The sequence below is a fragment of the Protopterus annectens genome, chromosome 8.part1, assembly GCF_019279795.1.
Source record: "Protopterus annectens isolate FY-2018-M chromosome 8.part1, PAN1.0, whole genome shotgun sequence".
NCBI lineage: Eukaryota > Metazoa > Chordata > Ceratodontiformes > Protopteridae > Protopterus > Protopterus annectens.
In genome coordinates this window covers 135,572,471-135,591,002 of record NC_056742.1, presented here as the reverse complement: position 1 = coordinate 135,591,002, position 18,532 = coordinate 135,572,471, and the positions used below count along the sequence as shown (strand labels likewise).

The 18,532-nt window shown below is 40.5% G+C and overlaps 1 protein-coding gene across 3 annotated transcripts in view; it reads left to right on the top strand.

The window, feature by feature from the left end:
• Positions 1 to 18,532, top strand: part of ADAT1 (adenosine deaminase tRNA specific 1) — a 615,073-nt gene that overhangs the window by 261,215 nt on the left and 335,326 nt on the right. For all 3 annotated transcript variants that reach the window (XM_044081771.1, XM_044081770.1, XM_044081772.1), the window contains exon 7: positions 4,789 to 4,934. In XM_044081771.1, coding sequence (XP_043937706.1) covers positions 4,789 to 4,934 — 146 coding nt within the window. The remainder of the gene's footprint in view (positions 1 to 4,788; positions 4,935 to 18,532) is intronic.

Below are 18,532 nucleotides of genomic sequence, written 5' to 3'. Positions count from 1 at the left end.
ACAGACCTTTCAGTCTGTAAGTGAGAAAAACAATTAAAAGGAAATGAACAAGATTGTATAATGACTGTTGGAATCTGCTTTCAAACACCACAGAGTCCCTTTGCAAGGAATCAAAAAAGGCTGAAGTAGTTGTGGTTAAAACAGAACCAGCAAAATCAGTGGCACAGGTACTAGATGTTTGGCATGAGCTACAGAAGCTATTTATTTCATAATGGTCACCTTTAGAGGTAGGAACTCTTGGCAGGGACAAGGCTGTTGTGGTTCTTATTTGGTGGGACCATCAAACCAGCAGTCTTGAAGATTTGCCTACTTGTCCCTCTCTGGAGGCAGTCATGATTTAGATGCTTCTATATCTGACTGTGTGGATGGCCTATTATGCTGGATAGATTATTTCCAGAGGCTAAAAAATACCCTTCCTATTGCCTCCTTATTTGTCTTCTCTCCTTCCTGATGGTTCTCCCCATCAAAAGAGGATGGCAAGATTAGAGTAATCTAAGAGGTCCCACAGATGAGAGAGGGTCATGAATTTATACCAAATTCTTTTTTGTACCAAAGAAAACAAAGGGCCTCAGGTCCATCCTAGGTTTAAGTAGCCTAAGTTGATTAATTCCCAAGATTGTGTTCTGGCTGGTCTTGGCGTAGATGATTTTTCATTGATTCATAAAGGGAGATTGGATGTACTCATTTAACCTCTGTGAAGCATGCCTGCACATCAAGAGGACTGTATGAGGCTGTTACACTTCAGGGTAGGAGCAAACCACTGTCAGTTCATAACCCTTCTGCTTGGTCTCATCTCAGCCTTCAGGATGTTCAACCCCCATATCTTTAAATGTAATTTTCATGAGCATTTGATTGAAAACTCTGGCTCATGGCAGCTAGAGTTTTCTAGTTCCTCATGGTCCATTTCATATATGGATCCTGCAGAACACTCTAAGAGCACAATAGAGTCAGTTGGCAGGTCCATCCCATCATAATTTTGAAAGTATTTAAGGCACATCTCAAGTGGTGGCTTTGTACACCATTTTGTCTCAGGGTAGCCTTTTTCCTTCATATGGGTTCCTCAGTGACGGTCACAGTGAATGCATCTGTCAGTTGGGGATAGACCGTGTCAGGATAGAATGGTCCAACATATTTGGTCACCGAAGATGCCAAGTTGCATAGTAATGTTTGGGAATGGAGAGAGGTTTAACCCTTCAAGCCCTGCAAGACTGTTTCTAAAACGGTGCTATTGCTTGACAAGACAGGAAGCTGAGAGTGTAGGGAAGGCCATTTTTTCCCACTGTTTTTCTGATAACAACTCACATTCCTGGAGAGGCCAACTCCTTAGCTAACAGGCTCAGTTGTTGCCTTCTGATGCTGCATGTGATTCCCTACACTTAAGGCTAGCTTGGAATAATTTTTGTCAGTAGGGTAAGCCTTGCAGCAGTCTGTTTGCATTCTGGGCCAGTACCAAATGCTGCAACTTGTTTTCTAACACCTTAGCCAAGGAGACTCCTCAGGGATGTTGTCGTCCACAAGTTAGATCTGATGTAAACCTTTCCTCCTTTTCCCTTAATTCTCAAGTATATCCAGAAAGTGAGTCTTTACTTGACCAAAGTGAGACTGATATCCCCATTTTGGCTTTGCAAGCAAGGTATCCCCTATTATGGCCCCAATTTTTGGAAAGACATCTATGTATGATGTTATCGGGTGATCTCCTTTTACATCCATCTGGTAAGCCTCATCCAGGCATTCTATCCTTTTATCCCAACCACATGTTTTTTTCAGATTCTGCTAATAGCCAGAAATGCTTCGTATTCTGCTATGGTCATGCAAATCATTGCCTCCACACAGATATGCTCTGTTAAAAAGATGTATATTGATTAGTGGTTTTGGTTTACTCTTTCAGTTTCCTCAAATAGGTAAGACCCATTCACTGCTCCAATTTCTGCAGGAGGTCGAGCATGCATACATTTATGATACAAGGCTTTAGTTATAATTTGTGCAGGATTCATCTTTCTGCCATATCACACTTTCATCAAGAAGTACATTTTTTTGCCTTTATTAAGGTTGGTAACATAAAACTTTTTCTTAAGTGGACCTTTCAGATTAAGCCTGTATTTAAGGACCCTGTTCTATTTTGATATTTAAATTTTGTTTTGGAAAATTTCACTCTTCCTCTGTTTGAACCTGTAGATATAGAAGAGATTAAATATCTTCTAACGTGGAATCTAATTTTTAGTGTCTGCATAAGAATTATTTCTGAGCTCAAAGCTTCATGCATAGATGTTGTATATGTTCCGTAATGTTTCATAAACACATATTGTCCATTCAAAGTAATTTTACATTTATACCTATAGTAGCCATAGAATCCTGTCTATATCTGAGCATTAATCTGTCTGAATTTTTCCCCCAGAGTACCGTAACAAGGCTGAATATCTTTTTTGCAAGCATTGATTTTCCACAGGGAGCTACACTTGTAGTTGGATAGAACAAAGTGACAAAACTTACCTTCCACTTTCCAAAATAATTTCACATAGATATCTATGTGAATATATGCATTTCTGCTATGATAAGCATAACAAACCTTTACCTGGCAGCCCTACAGCTCACTTAATCAAAGCAGTGACCTCTTCCCATGCCTTCAAGAATGCTTTTAGAGTCCTCCAGATTATTACACCTAATAAAAGGTTAGGTGATGAGTTCAATGATTTGGAAAATTATGAATTAAGTTGGATCCTGAGACTCTAAGCACATCACCCTCCAGGGCTTAATCAATATGTGAGTGTTAGAGCCTCTTTGAAAGGACGTAGCCTTAAATAGAAAATCATAGAAGCATCAGGAAGTTTATACTTTATATTTTTACATTTTTACATTTATACATAGTTATAGATATTTATTTCAATTTCAATAGAATGAGTATGCTGATATATGAAGTACCATCTATTTAATTTTTTCTATGAATTTTTTCTAGGAACTTTTGTTAGGGTCATCAAATAATCAGGGTATTCAGACCATACTACTTTATCAAAAGGAAAGGAGGGTATCTCATGTTTATAGGCTTCGTACATGTATATTGTTATGCCTTCTATGCTTTGCATGTTCTTCAGTATTGATATATACATCTTATAGTAGTTGATGTCTCACTTTGCTACATATTTTATACATAGATTTTTTGGAAGATTTAATATTTATTTCACATGCAATTGATTTAGAATCATTTTCACAGCTATCTAGTTTATTAATATTAATAATAATAATAATAATATATAAATTATGTATATTATATTTTCTTAGTTTTAAACTCAGACTCCGGTAGTTTTGTCAGTTTTGTCAGATTTATTTATTTATATATTCACATTCATATATTTACATATTTATTTATATTTAAGTGATTTAGATATAGAATGTTAGTACTATAATTTTGTATTTTATTTTGTTTTGCCTTTTTTAACAGTTATATAGGTTAGGCACTAGCACTTTAAATGTTCTAATTAAATACTTGATTGTTTGATAGTTTCATTGTTGATTGAATGATGATTTTTTTGATATAAATAGAACCTGTAGTCAACTTGTATTAATAGATCTGATGAAGCTGCATTAGGGTGCCAAAGCTCATCTCTACAATAAACCTGTTTTTTACATATATCGTGGTGGTCTGCTTCCAGTGTTTTCTGCCTTCAAGAATGTGTCATATGGTGGAAGGTGGGAGGTTGGTATAATGGTAAAGGTGTTTACCTTACAGACACAAGGTGTGGGTTTGAGTCTTACATGGGGTAATTGGCTAAACTTGAAATGGTGCAAAAAGGGCAGTTAGCCTAATATGAACCTATGAAAAAAAAATGTATGTAGCTTTAACATGGGCTTCTCTGCATACTTTTAAAAACTCTACATGCTGGATGTGATCCCGAGATAGGTCTACCACTGGGGCTTCTGCAATCTATGGGATTCTTTTATAATGCCAGCCAGGAGGACAGGCTTGAAACTGTGCCCTATATTTGAAGGAGATGGACAAGATGACCTCAGATATGAAAGTTATGTATTTCTCATAACACTAGATCTGGGTTGTCTGTGCCCATCTCTTCAACATAGCCAGACATCATCCCCTTCCAAGGAAAGCAAAGAAAATTGTGGTTAGGATTGCTTAGCATGTCTAAGTGTAAGATAATGCGCATGAATAACTGTGGTATCTTGAGTCTGAAACCTGAGTGAAAGAGCAGAGCATTATTGGACTGGGGGGGAGTTGGTGGTCTAGGAAGATCTTAGTGCTGAGCTCTGAGCTCTGGCTACGTCCTGTAGTTGGAGGATGGATACAGATTATCCATCTCTGTTGTTAAGGTGAGTACATAACTTTTGTTCATTGTTCCCTGGTAATTTCTGGAAAACAGACTATAAGTATCCTTTCTTAGCCTTCACTTTTAGTAAACTTTAGCCATTTGAAATGTCAGGACTCTCCACAGTGCGTCCCAAAACACAAAGATTGAATATCTGAATAAATGCACTAACATATACTGAGTCCAAGATGCCATTTCTTGAAATATTCCCTTTTCTCCAAGGTAAGACGATCTTGGAGTTGGTATATATATGTTCAGGGGATATGAAGGCTTCCCCCCCACATGTGGGTATGGGGGCTAGGGATACCTAGAAGTTTTAAGGAGAAGAGAAGTTTACAAGATTCACTCTTTTCCGGGTTTTCTGTCTTCTTTTTTTTTTCCAGCTTTTTAACACTCAGCATTTTGAGTGCTGACATTTCAATGAGGTGTCTTAATAAACTATTTTAATACCAAAATATTTTTGTTGATTGTGCAGGTGCCGCATGGTCTGTCATCTCCCAGGTGGTTTCAGAGTGCATGAAGTACAGCTTCTGCAAGCAACATTAGAGTTTGAAATCAGCCGTAATATGGCTCAGCAAAAACATGATCCAAGCCTGGGCAGGCTAGTTTCCTCTGGAACAGGTGCGGTAAAAGTAAATAGTTTGTATGTCAACGTTTGGTAAATTGGTGTGTGTGTGTGTATAAATATACATATACATACATATATATATATATGTATATATATATATATATATATATACACACACACACACACACACACACACACACACACACACACACACACACACACACACACACACACACACGCATACATTTTGGGCACATTCTGTAAATATTGGGCACAACTACCAGCAAACTGAATAAATTCTAAGATTTTTGTTTGTTATTGAGTGTAGCAAAGGAAATTTGCTAACCTCAAAGCAGTTCATATGTACTTAAGGTTGATTGCCAAGTTGATTACCGACTGGCCTATGATACACTTGATTGCTGTAACCCCATTTTGATGTTATCACCTTAGTAGAAACAATGTGCTGTGCTTCAAAAATAAAAACAATAGCATTTTAGTTTTAATTGAGGATTATTTACTTTAAAAAGCCACTAAAGCATTGCTGGTCCATTCTTACAGTCCACAAAATTCAGTTTGTTTACAGCAGTGCAGTTTCAATATCCAGCCAAATACACAACATATACCAATGCTAGTATTTTCCCTCCAGCACATCTTATTGTGCAGTAGTTTCTCTTTACAGGACAACTCATATCCTATTTTTCAGGTTCCAGAGACAGCTTCAGAAGTGACTTTGTCCTTCATGCATAGCTATCTGGTGATTCCTCTTCGGAGCCCTCTCTAGACGCTGCATTCAGGAACTGTACTTAATAAGGAGCAGTCATAACATACTGCTATGGGCAGTTGTTCCCTATGAGTTACTTGCCTGAGTCATTCTCAGAAAGTTCATACCTTTTCACTGTCCCTGTCTCTCTCTTTCTGTCATATGTCTGATGCCTAAGTCAGACCCAGAAAATGTTTACTTTCCTTTCATGATACACCCTCTGTGGTGCACAGGGATAAAGCTGTCACTGAGATGTAGGTAGCCAAAATTCAGATGGTGGTGTGGGGGGCTGGAAGAAAAAGGGGGTGAAGGATGGGAAATGACTGGCGATGGCTTGCTCATCCTGGGAGGAGGGTATGGTGGTTTCCTGACTGGCTCTTCTGCTGCTCAAATGTTAAGCAGCAGGGGCCTAAGAGTACAGAATGCAAGAACTGGTATTGGGAAGGAAGTAAGCTGCTGCTCCCCAAGCTGGTGACCATATCCCTTGTCTGCCCATGCAAGGGAGTGCTTATGCTTAGAAAGAGGAATGTCAGTAGTCCCTGTGGTGATGCACGTGCTCCTATCACCAGCAGTGGCAGGGTTAGGGCTTAAAAAAGAAGTATCCCTAGTCTATCTAGATGCAGGCAGTGTCATTCATTGCATTCATGGCTGCCTAGATGACAGGACAGGATCTCCTGGGAGGCTCACCCATGCTGTACTGGGTAAATTCCCTAGTATGGAGAACAAACAGGCTGAGTTTTATAAGGGGAGGCTTGATATTTGGAAGCTATAGGAGCAAAAAACTCACAGGAAAATAAAGAAAAATGGAGCAAAGTATAAAAAGAATGAAAATGTTGACATAGACCGAAAAACTGTTCTAATACAGTGTTTGTAAAACTGCTAAAAAGAAAGGCAGTCAGGAAATAGTATAGGCAGATGGTGTATCTACAGCAGCAGTGAATAGGTATGACAAGCAACAAAAAAACTGCCATTGGTACAACTTAAAGTTTAAGGAAAGAAAGGAAACATTCAGTGAAATAAGTGAGTTGTGTGAAGTGTAGTACAGATGAGAGTGTTGTTGCAAATCATAGTAATGTGTTAGTAGTATCGTAATATTGTAGATGGTGTTTGTAATGAACATAAATGAATGTGTTAAAATCCTTCTGATGAAGTAGAGAAGGGCAAGTCTCAGGACTGTGGGAAGGGTATAACGTACAGTGAATCAGCGGATGGCAGCAGTAACCAGTATAAGGCTAATGAATGGAATATTAACAATAAAGTTCCTGCATCACATTTAATATCCAACGTCCATGATGTGAATATTGTGAATGGAGTGTTTGTATAGAAAAGTGTAGTGATGGAGTAAGTATCTGATGAAAGTGTCAAAAGAATGATAAAACCTTTTGTGAAAACAGTTAACATAAACACTGCATCAATAGAACAAATGAAAGTAAATGACGAAAGTCAGAATAAAGACAAGTAATGGTAGACGTGGTTCTACAGTCTTGGTATTAAGTACGAAATTCTTTAAGTATTTCGGCTTTTCTCGGTTAGGGGTCGCCACAGCGTTGTCAGTTAAATGTGGGGGCATTCGTTCTGTGTTGCATTTTTACAAATACTGTTATGCAGCCAGAGCCCCCTTAACTATTCAGAATTTGGTCTGTGTACTTCTTAACCAGTGACACCGTACTTTAAGTATCTTGCCTGATTAAAACAGAACAGAAAACAGAGCAAGAAATCACAGCCCTCCTCAGTTGGCTGCAGAATTTGGACTGTGTACTGCTTAACGACTGATACCCTACTCTGAGTATCCTGACTGATTAAAACAGAGCTAAGAATAGTGCAAGCTAAGACGTGCAAGACTGGTATTTTCCTGCCTCCATCAAGCCATGACTGTTCTTTGTCTTTTCTCTGCTGCTCTGACTGCTCAAAGTGTTAAAAGATTGTTGTGATAGTCCGCAGTGCTGAATAAGTACCTACATTTTCCTTCAAGCTGGTAGTACTTTCCTTAGCACCTTAGTTGTTAATAATGCATCTGCTGGTACAGCTAAGGATTAACCATTTTTTCCAGTGTTTACGGCTGATGAGAATAGCAGTGTTTGTATGTTGAAAAGTAACTTCCACTGAAGTGCATTTTCTTTGTCTTAGTAATAAATGTAGTAAACAGTTTGGAATATTTCAGTCACCTACATTTTACCTGGGTTCCTATTAGATGACCGAAGATGCATTCTTTTGAATGCGTGTTGGTCGAACTTGAAAACACGAAAAGGCAAAATGACGAAGCTACATATAAGCAAATTAATTCTTTCCCTGGAAAGAAATTGCTTGGCCGCGTCTGTTACTTTGCCGTTTTCGTCACTGTAGTGCGATCTCGGAGCTGGTATATTTAAGTAGGGGGGATGTGGGGGCACAGCCCCCCCCCCACGTTGGGGGTTGTGGGGGACAAAGTCCCCCACTTTGTTATATTTTTTTTTTTGTTTGTTTTTTTTTTTTTTTGAACAGCGATTTTTTTCACTTGGAAAAAAATCGCTGTTCTAAGCATTCCAGTTTGTAAGTTTTCACTTACATGGGGTTGATAAATCATTGTTCACTTTTCTAAGCGTTTGATGATTTCATATAGTCCCCTTTACCTTACTATTTCCTTTCCTTCTTGATAGACTCGTTATCTAGACTGGGCAAGCACAAGCTGAATGATTTCTGCTGAAAGTGTGTCCCACTTTGCTCCCCTTCCACCCCCAATTTCCTAGCTACACTTGTATCCTTTGCTTTATTTGTACCAGCCCACGTCCAGTTTCTGCCTACCTCAGTCAGCCTCTTAAAGGTATCTGTCACTAGATGGTCAATGTTACAAATTTCATGCTTGTTATTACAATTAAACCTAAAATGTGGTAAAATTGTGCACCCTTATGACACCCACTTTGCTTTTTTATTGTTTCTCATCCTTTATGCCACTACACTCCCCCCCCCCCCCCTCTCTCCATCTTTGGTTTTATTTTTGAACAGGTTCTACACAAATTCATTAAGTTACATCGTATACAGATTCTCACTTCTCAGCTGTGATGGTAACAGTGCAGACATGGCCCACTTCCTATAACAAATAGGCACCTCACAGTGGCACAGTGGATAGTATTGTTGCCGCACAGCAAGAGGTTTTCTGGTTCGACTCTCGGCTGGGGTGCCTTATGTGTGGAGTCTGCATGTCCTCCCTGTGTTCACATGGATTTCGTCCGGGTGTTCCAGTTTCCTACCACATTCCAAAGATGCAGTAGGTGGAGGGCAGGCTAGAAATGATGTAAGAATTGTGGTGAGAAAGAGGCTTCAGAAGGCAGTAAGGGATATCATCAGAATTAATGACAGACTCATGGCAGTCAGACTCCAGTATAACGATAGGGCAGTATTCATAATCTCAGCCTATGCCCCACAACAGAGTTGTGATAGTGAGGATAAGAGTGCATTCAGACAGCAGTTGCAGGATCTACTAGATAAAGCAGGACAACATGAATTGGTGTTAGTAATGGGTGACTTGAATGCGCATATTGGGACAGACCGAACAGGATATGAGGACTGCCTGGGTCCACATGGGTGGGGCAACAGGAATAAAGAAGGAGAAGCCACTCTAGACTTCTGTCTGGCAAATGGCTTGATAGTAACCAACACATGGTTCAGAAAGAGAGACAGTCACAAAGTCACATACAAGAGTAGGCAACATGCAACTCAGGTAGACTTCCTCATAGTAAGGAAAAGTCACTGAGGCAGAATCCATGATTGCACAGTCATCCCCAGTGAAACAGTTGGCCCAAAGCATAAACCACTAGTTGCCACAATCAGCTGCAAGCAGTGGTCAGAGAATGCTCTAAGGTCCACAGAGACCGGGCTGAAGACCTGGAAGTTGACTGGAGAGAAAGTACAACAGTTCAAGGAATTACTCAGGGCTCTAGGACCCCAAGAAGAGGAGGAAATAGGTGGAGTTGAAGAAGAATGGCAGTGCCTAAAAGCAGCATGTGTTAGGACTACAGAAAAGATATGTGGCCGAGCCAGGTATAAAAATAAGGTACATAAGGAAAGCTGGTGGTGGAATGCAGAAGTCCAGGAAGTCATCAAAAGAAAGGAGTGCAGGAAGAAGTGCGAGACAGAAAAGAATGACCAGGATAGGAAGGACTACTGGTTGGCTAACAAAAAAGCTAAGAAAGAAGGGCATCGGCGGCACTGTACCAACTTCTGGAAAGTGACTTAGAAAGGGGCACAAAGAAACTATATCAGGTTGCAAAGCAAAGACAGAAAGACCATTCATAAGGTATGCCGGCAACAACCTGCTCACCAGCCCAGAGGACATCAAAGGCAGATGGAAGGAGTATTTCCAGCAGCTTCTGAATGGAGAACACCCCACAGAAGCTGTACTGCCCCAGAAATGGCCTACTATGAGAGAAGAAGAGAAGTCCACCCTAGAAGAAGTAAGAACAGCACAAAGGAAAGATGAAGTCAGGGAAAGCAGCAGGCTCAGATGAGATCACAGCAGATATGATAAAGATGTTGGGTGAGATACCGGAGAAATGGCTCCTGAGGATACTAATAGCAGTGTGGAGAGAAAGGTGTATCCCAGAAGACTGGAAAATAAGCATACTCATGCCAGTGTGCAAGAACAAAGGGGACATCCACAACTGTGGGCAGTACAGAGGCATCAAACTCCTATCACATTGCATGAAAATTCTGGAGAGGGTGATTGATAACAGATATGCAGAGTAGTAAAATATAATATGGGAGATGAGCAGTTTGCATTCAGATCGGGATGCAGCACAGTTGACCCAATGTTTGCACTAATACAGATACTTGAGAAGAAGCTAGAGATGAGGAGAGAGTCCAACTGGGCATTCCTAGACGTGGAAAAAGCATATGACAAGGTCCCCAAGAAAGCTGATCTGGGCAGTACTGCGGTGGTTTGAAGTCCCAGAAACATTGGTAGAATTAGTGCAGACAGTGTACAAGGACCCAATGGCTCAAGTATGAACAGTTCGGCCTCACAGAGGGGTACTCAGTGGGAGTGGGTGTACATCAGGGTTCAGCTCTGAGTCCACTGCTCTTCATACTGGTGATGGACTACATTAGCAAACAGGTTGGAGGGGACAGATCAACAAAGCTGCTGTATGCAGATGATGTTAGTACAGGCAGACTGTGAGCAAGAACTTTAGCAAAGGATAGGAGAATAGAATGCAAATCTGAAGGCACATGAGATGAAACTAAGCACAGATAAGATGGTTATTTCTGAGTTATTTATAGCACTTTTTACTCACTGTGTGTGAGGTATTAACTAGAATTTTCTACAGTTGTTGAGCATCTGGTTTGGTTTGTTTGTTCTTATTTTTTATACTTGGTGTCTTTGCAGTTGCCCGACATTACTGTAAATTTGATGTGGGACACTCCTCCCAGTCTAGTGTCATTACCTCATTCTACCTAATCCAGGGAGAACATTTGAGAAGGCCAACCCAATTAGCTTCTGCTCCTCCTTTCCCCTTTCCACTTTACAAAAAAAATATATATTTTCTAAGCTTGTTTCCTGCCTTTCCTGTACGTCGTCTAATCCAGATACAGATTTGCTGTATCCAGGACTGTTTGTAAGCTTCTGAGACCCAAAGCCTTTCTGTGTTGGAGGGAAGCCTTCTAGCTTAATTTTGTTTCTTAGAACTAGCCAGTGTTCTAGTTTCAGCACTCAAATCTGTTTCTTTGAGCTCAGCACTTGTTCAGAACTCATTGTAAGCACTAAATAAGCTACAAATTACTACAACACTCAACTTTCATCACTTGTCTAGAGGAAAACAGTTTTTAGTACTTAATAAATAAGCAGCTATCCAGGCATGTCTAAGGGTCAGCTCCCAGTCTTTTCTTCTGTCTACCTGATGAATCTGGGTATCATGGGGCAATGCAGCAATTGCCTCATGTACACAGACAACCCTCTCCTCCTACCACCCAACACTACAACCTGTGAGAGATGCACTTATATAGCCAAACTGGAAGCAAAGCTGTCTTCACCCAAGAATGGACTAGACAGTCAAGAGGGAGAGGGTCAACACTTGCACCACACCACACTCATCACATAGTCCCTCAAAACCTACACCACCAAAACACACACACAGAAACACACAACACACACCTACATTCACGGAGGCTCTCAAAAAAATCTATCCAAGCAACGGGGACCTCCAAAGCAGAAATTCAAGCAACCTCTACCCCCTAACACAACCTAAATGACACATAGCCCACAAACTCAGGGTGCCACTCAACCACAGCCCATAAGGCCTAACAACGTACCCAACACTCTAGTCATAGGTGACTATAGTCAGACACACTGATGTTCACTCACCAAGCTTAAAAAGGAGAAAGTTGCTGTCAGCTGCCTGTCAGGTGCCAGGATCCGCCACATAACGCATGCACTCAGGTCACTCTACAACAAGTACAAATATGAGTCTGTCATTGTCCATGTTGGTGTGAATGACCTGAGATGTACCTCCCTGGACTACATGAAAAGAGACATGGAGGAGCTGTTCCGATCTTGTAGCCCAGGCAGGTATGACCCTAGCCCTGAGTAGCATCCTGCCATCACCCAGAATGATGCCACAGTACAAGGACAAAATGATTGACTTCAACAATTGGCTAAGCTTCTGGAGTCATTTTAAGAGGATCCAGTATCTGTCTGCCTGGGATGACATGATCGACAAACCATGATGCTTTGCCAGAGATGGCCTGCACCTGTCACCCTTGGGATTCCAGATACTGGCTAAGGCTCTTGCCAGCCCTATAGTGCCTTTTTAGGCAAGATTCAAATGACAAATTAATCACCGTAACGTTTACAAGCAAGCAAAATCTGAGGGTAATGCTACTTAATGCTAGAAATCTAAACATCAAAATGCAGTCACTCGAGGCACTCCTTAAAATGGAGAACATCGACATCTATGCAGTGACAGAGACCTGGTTCAAGACTCCAGAGAGCACCCCTGCATTACCAGGCTATAATTCGTACCACACCTTTCGGCCACCTAACCTGGACCGAAGCAATAAAGGCAGAGGCATGTCCATATTCATTAAGGATATCCACACCTCCAGGCTAGTTGCTCAGCATAATGCATCCGAGATTATCCAAGTACAACTAACTCTGGGCAAAATCGCAATCCAAATTGTAGCTTGCTACAGATCCCCCACCATGTCCCAGGATTCCCACTCCTCATTTCTTGATACACTGGAAAATATTAAGGTACAACCTAACACTCTAATAATGGGCGATTTCAACTACTCCACCATTAACTGGGAAAACTAGTCATGTACCAACTCTTGTGCTCAACGTTTTCTGGAATTCATAAATTCCAGCAACTTGGATCAACTTATCCACACCACCACCAGGGGCAGCAGTATCCTAGACCTGGTCATTACCAACATGGTCAACCGGTGTTCCACACCAGAGGTCAGTTCCACGTTGGTCAGATCCGACTACAAGCAAATCACCCTAGACATCCACATCCCACCCCCCATTAGGGAAACCACCATAAAAAAATTCTCCAAAGCCAACTTCACGCTTCTTAAGACAGAAGTGGCAAACTTCACGACACCCATGCTGACGGACAATAGAGGTACGACTGCTGAATCCTGTACAATTGCACTTTATAAGCACTTACACAAGTGCATGAATCGTGCAATCCCTAACAGAACCAAGATGCTATCCTCCAAAAAATGAAGCCAGTCTGGTGGTCTCCTGTTATAAACAAACTCTACAACAGAAGAAAGAAATGGTTGCAAAAAAGAGTGAAATCCCATGATTGGAGGAACTCTGTGATCAGCCTCAGTAAGAAGCTGAGATCCCTCCTAAAGTCCTCCAAAGCTAGTTATGAAAACAAAATCGCCACTGATTCTAAAGACAACCAGAAAGCATTCTATAGCTATGTCAAGAATCTCAATGGCAACACTGAGATCTGTTCTGAGTTATAGCACAAAGGCACTAAATATACAGAGCCAACTGATATTACCAACATCCTGGCAGATAGGTTCAGTGCTAACTTTACCCCTCTCTCATCCCCTAAAAGGCCCATCTCTATACCAGAAGAATGCAGAATTCCTGTAATCATGGCTGCACAGGTAAAAAAACACACTCTCCAAAGCCAAGAACACACCATCCATGGGACCTGACAACATCCCAGGCTGTGTTCTACATGAACTACAGAACGAACTGGCACCCCACCAAGTACCATGTTCAGTCATAGCCTCTCCTCAGGCTTTGTGCCCATTGAATGGTGCACAGCACCGGTTACCCCACTCCACAAAGGGGGGAGCCATCACGGACCCCGAGAGCTACCACCCCATTAGCCTGACAAGCCTGGTCTGCAAGGCTATGGAACGTATCATCATGGAACTTATAAACAATGACATTGGTAATCTACAAACTCTGGACCCTACCCAGTTTGGGTTTGTAAAAGGCAAATCATGTCTCCTAAACCTGATAGACATCTTTGAAGCGGTCACCAAAGCCGTAGATGAGGGTAATTTGGTTTACACAGCCTATCTAGATCTCGCCAAGGCTTTCGACACCATCTCCCACTCTGGAATTATACATAAATTCACTAAACTAGGTATAAATCCCTATGTCACACCATGGGTTGCCAACTGGCTCACTGACAGAACCCACACTGTGAAAGTAGCAGACTCTAAATCCAACTTCAGACCAGTGACAAGTGGAGTACCACAGGGTTCAGTCCTAGGTCCTTTCCTGTTTGGTATCTACTTTTCTGAAGTACAGGCTAACACAGAAGGTCTTTGGCTAACAAAGTTCGCAGATGACTGCAAACTAGGAGCCATAATCAAAACTCCTTACAATGTGGACATCCTACAAAAGGGCCTCACTGAGACAGATGCCTGGTGTCAAAGCCATGACCTCAAGCTCAATGCCAAAAAGTGCATTGTCATCCCTTTTGGTAAAAACTCTGTACCCATGAACTTCCATGTAGGCGGTAGTCTACTTAACACAGAAAGTGTGATAAGAGACCTTGGGACACAGGTGGACAGTAGTCTCTCCTTTGATAATCACATCGCCACAGTAGTCAGGAAATCCTTCTATGTGGCACACTTCATCATAAAAGGTTTCTCATCCAGGAAAAAAGAGGTCATTGTTCCTTTCTACTCATCACTCATTAGACCCATTATAGAGTACAACTCCCCTTTTGGTATGTACCTCACAAGACTTCTACAACAACTGGAAAGGTCACAGAAATACCTCACAAAGAGGATTACCGGCCTCAAACAGATGCCCTATGCAGACCATCTCAAAAACTCCAGCTTTACTCTGTCGCATATCGCCTACTCAGAGGCGATCTTTGCCTAACATACAAAGCAATGTCAAACCCAGAGCTGTTGGACATGCTCCACATAAAGAAATCCCAATCCCTCTGAGCTACACACTCTAGGGACCTAAACCATGTCACCACAATAAACAGAACATGCTGGAGGGATAGATTCCTGTCCCAGGGACTTCCCATACTCTGGAACAAACTACCTATCTATATCAAACAAAGCTCCTCATTATCATTCTTCAAGAAAAATCTTGATGATTGGATGGGAGATAGGAAATTCACCCCGAGGATCACTTCTGTGGCTCTGCTCAACAGGGGCACAGGAAAATAATTTTCTTGGGTGGCAAAAGCCAGGGTACCATTTGGCTAGGCTTTTATAGGCCCTAGGACCAATAGCCTAGTACCTACCTATGAACCTATGGTAATGGCAGTAAATTGGGGAAATCAGAAGAAGCTGAGAATAGAGATAGAAGGGAAGATAGTTGAACAGGTAAACAGCTTCAAGTATTCCCAAACTCCTCCCCATCTTTACTGTTCATTGTGTATTTACTGGCTTTCCCCGTCCAACCTCCTCCTTTTTCCTGTCATTTTTGGCTTTTTGTCACCTTCTTCTATTAGATACTTATTGCATTTTCTTCTATATTTATACCCCAGTCTTTTTTATTCTTCTGTGCCAATTTATTCATTAGTTCTTCCTTCTCTGTTTCTGATGGGGATTCCTCTTTCTTAATTTTGTTTTTCTTATTTTATTTCCCAAATGTCTTAAGCAGCTCTATTACCTCTTTCATCTCTTTTGGGATCATCCTGTATACACCCAAAGAAGTAATTTTGATGTTAACTCTTTTATATGCCATAATTTACTTTCCATTATTGCTTTGACCTCTTCTTTAAAGTTGTTCAGCTTCCTACATCTTCAAAATATATGTAACCATGTACCACTCCCGCCGCCCTTTACAACTCCAGCATGTACTATCCATTCCTGTAAACATCCTGCAGAATCTATCTGGGCTACTAAAGTACTGGTGCATGTGCTTCCATGCAGATGTCTTAACTCTACATGATTTTGACATATATTTTGGGATATTTATGATCTCTCTACATTCCTCGTCTTTAGTGCTGATCCCCAGCCCGTGTTCTCATTGACTCATTTGTTTCTTTCTCTCTCTTTTCTATTCCTCTCTGACAACCATTTTACCTATCCTTAATAATCCTTTTGGGTTGGGTGTTGGCATAATGGTTAAGGGGTTTACCTTACAGACACAAGGTACAGGGTTAGATTCTCACCTTTGAGGGACATTGGCTTGACTTAAAATGGCCTACAAGGCTGGTAGCCTAGTACTTGCCTATGGTGGACAATTACTTATGATTTTGTCACTCTTCCCTCACTTCTTTTCATGTCGGTCTCATATATCAGTTGTGGAAGTTCCTGTTCTTCCCCTTCAAGTATTCCATCTGTACTTCACCCCTTGGTACTCCCATTCTAGTGTCTCTTCTGAAGTGAACTCATCTTTATGTTCCCTCCAGGTTTTCAGTCTCCCCCCTATCGTTATTTGGGGCCAGAAGTTTATTTTGTTTTGTTTCATTTGCCATCTTGATAGACTGTTCTTCCTCCCGTCTTATTCCATACCTCCTCTTGTTACTACTCTTTCTCTCCATGCCCCCCACAATATTTTTCCATATTCTCCTAAACTCCTTCAGTGTTTCTTTTGTCCATACTAAATTTAACTTTTCTTTCTTAACTTCAAATAGGGTCTTTATTATGCACCCCCATTCTCTCCTGCTTTGTTCTGATAGTCTACATCTACAATTCAAAGTATTTTTATGATTTGCAGGCCTGTAGGTTTGTTTGCAGATTAAGCACTGCTACTCTTTTTTTTTTTCTTTTAACTCCTCTACAAAATCACAAGCTACCCTCGGCCTTCCTCCATCCCGTAAGTAGTCTCTACAAAATTGTATCACTTTTTGTAGCATGTTTCTATTAGGTATGGTCCTAAAGTCTTGACTTCATACACAAACTGTGGCACATCCGTAAAACTTGTACTCTTTGGTTCCATGTATAATTTTAATGTTTTCCATGATTACAACTGCCTTTTTATTTTCTGAAAATCTTTTTTGAGTGTTTGTGACTGTCTGCCTCAATGTGCAACTTATCCATATTCCCAGGTATTTAACTTCATCTTCCCAGAGGACTCTTTATCTTTCTGCATCTTCATCATTCTCCCTTTTTGTTACCCATAAAGCATTGATTTTACCTTTATTTTGTACCCTGAAACCTTCCCATGTTTTCCTATTACTCCCCAAACTTTTTTCTGGTCTTCTCATGTTTGGTCATTATGATAATGATATCTGCATACAATGTCATTTTTTTTCTCTTTCTACACCTGGTCGTATTCAGTTCTAATTTATCTCTGATTTTCTTACTGTTTCTGACGTTTGAATATGTAGCACAAACTTGCGTCATCCCTCTTTCAGTATTCACTCTGTCCAAAACTGTTGTCCTTATCTCGACTCTTGGTGTTGCTTCTGTATAGATATTATTTGTATTAGCCTAATTTGCTTTACAGGGAATTTCCATTTTTTTGGCTGTCTTGAACATGTAACTCCATCTTACCTTATCAAATATCGTCTTATTAACAATGTTTTAATTATGTTGTCTGTCATCCTGTGACCTCCCAGAAATCCCATATGATTCATGTTTATAATTTTTTAGTAGCTTCACCAATTTGTCTACTTGAATTTGAGTAAAGCATTTGCAGTCAATATTTAAAATGGAAATGGGTCTGTAGGATGACATAACCAGTGGGCCTTTCCCATCTTTATAAATCATGCGATTATCACCTTTTTCCACATTTCTAATGTGTTCCACTTTCCAGTACTTTGTTAAGCATCTTCACCCATTTATCTATTACCTTCCTCTTTCTCATTTCCCATAACTCAGTTAGTAGTCCATTGCTTTCCTCTGTCTTTCCATTGACCATTCTTCCTTATGCCCTTTCTATCTCTTCCCTTCTTATCCTTTCTTCTAATTTGCCAGCTTCCTGTTCTTGAAATACTTTCTATATCTGGGAACTGCTAATTATCCTCCCTCCTCCTCTTCAGGATCATCATATCCATCTACTCTGTATAACTCTTGATAATATTCTCTAAAGCATGCCAGGATTCTATCTAGCTTTAACTGTTATGTTACCTTCTCCATTTTTATTTATTTTGTACACCAGTCTTTTTACCTCCTGCTGCATCAGTTTGACTTCCAGTTCTTTAGTAGCTATAGGATTGGTGCTGAAATATTTATTTTATATGGCTATTGTCTTATTCCATATCCTTTGGAAGTCCCACTTCTGCTATTGTTTGTTTACTCTCTCTGTCTTTTTCTGCTTAATTATTGCCCTGAGTCTCTCTCATTTTTCTTCTTTGTATGTCTGTCAGTAATTCTAGAAAATGATTTTTATTAGTTCTAAGCCATTTTTCATTTTCCCTAACTTTCTTTTGTATTGTCCTCCTTTATTCCATCTCATACCTCCTCTATATTCTCAGTATCCCCACTTACTTTGTTTTCTGTTTGTGACAGCCATTCCCTATATGCTTT